Below are 1,285 nucleotides of genomic sequence, written 5' to 3'. Positions count from 1 at the left end.
TATACTTGTTAATCGTCTTCCTAGTATATTTACAAAAGAATATATAATAATTTGAAGTAAAACAAAAGTAATGTTTTCTCCATCAAAATACTAAAACTAATGTAAAACATAATAGCAACACAGGAAGTTGCTTCATACCTAGCCAGAGTGCTTCTACATTTAATCTAGAATTGTTACAATGAGTGGTAGCCATTTTTCTAAATATGGCATGTAAAGTAACACATGACATCCCACCTATTGTTTCTTTCCTTCTTTCTTAGAGCAATAAACAATGGGCTCTTGGATACGTATCAGTTGAAGTCTTTGGATGGACTTATAGAAGGTGATCTAGCAGACTTAGTTCTCATCAAAGACAGAAAAGGAAAGCTGCGTATCACCCTCCGGTTCTACTTGGAGAACAGCAATAGCAGTGACCCAGAATCTGTCACTCTTCCACAGGACGAATTAGACAACTTTGCCACTCGTGCACCTTATGACCGTGCCATTCGCTGCCTGGGTTGGAAGTTTGACTTTTCCATATTCAACAAGTAAGATGGGATTGGTACTAACATGACAGAGAGATAAGATGTTTGAGAGGGTTGATATGCATAGATAGGTATGTAGCATGGATGAAATATTCTGAGCCTCAAGTCAAACAAAATGGCATGCAAAATGTCTATGGAGATTCTCAGTCATCCAGGTCATAGTTGTCCCAAACAAACAAAACAAAACAAAAAAGTCCAGTTCCTCATGAAAAAGCATCTTTGGGTCATGCAAAATGCTTTCCCATCTTTTATTAAATGTAATATTTGCAGTACATGAGCTATTGTAAGATGGTCGTCCATCTCTTTTTCATGCAACCATTTTGTTGTTGCTATCCCTTAATTCAGTCTAAACTAAAATAGCAATTAATTGGTTTCCATAAATGTTTTAAAAAGAACAAGATCATTGTGTCACCGGCTGATGTTATGCAATGCCAGGTCCGTGGTAAACAAGGCCCCCCTCATTCAAGATCTTATTCAAGAGGGGGGTGCGGACCTGGCAGGGATCACCGAGACCTGGCTGGGCACGGAAGGGGGTGTACCCCTCGTGGACATCTGCCCGCCAGGTTTCCAGGTATTTCATCAGCCAAGGACCCGGGGTAGGGGCGGTGGGGTAGCGGTCATTATAAGGGAGAGCCTATGTCCAAGGGAGACCACTGTACCTCAGATAGACGGTGTGGAGTCCCTCCTTGTGAAGTGGGGACAAGGGGTACAAGTGGGCCTGTTGATTATATACCTGGCCCCCTGCTATGTATCAACGGCCC

General features: G+C 42.0%; 2 protein-coding genes across 3 annotated transcripts in view; both read left to right on the top strand.

Annotated features, from left to right (window-relative positions):
* The window catches only part of TXN2 (thioredoxin 2), a 50,532-nt gene that overhangs the window by 22,671 nt on the left and 26,576 nt on the right, over positions 1–1,285 (top strand). The gene's annotated exons all lie outside the window — the stretch shown is intronic.
* The window catches only part of LOC114923949 (FAD-dependent oxidoreductase domain-containing protein 2-like), a 13,896-nt gene continuing 12,653 nt past the window's right edge, over positions 43–1,285 (top strand). The window contains exon 1 of the mRNA XM_029287331.1: positions 43–527. Within this exon, the coding sequence (XP_029143164.1) occupies positions 223–527 (305 nt within the window). The 5' untranslated portion in view covers positions 43–222. The remainder of the gene's footprint in view (positions 528–1,285) is intronic.

This window comes from Protobothrops mucrosquamatus, unplaced genomic scaffold, assembly GCF_001527695.2.
Source record: "Protobothrops mucrosquamatus isolate PMUCROS unplaced genomic scaffold, P.Mucros_1.0 scaffold_22, whole genome shotgun sequence".
Lineage (NCBI taxonomy): Eukaryota > Metazoa > Chordata > Lepidosauria > Squamata > Viperidae > Protobothrops > Protobothrops mucrosquamatus.
Note: the sequence above shows the minus strand (reverse complement) of the source record. Positions and strands in the feature narration are given on the sequence as shown.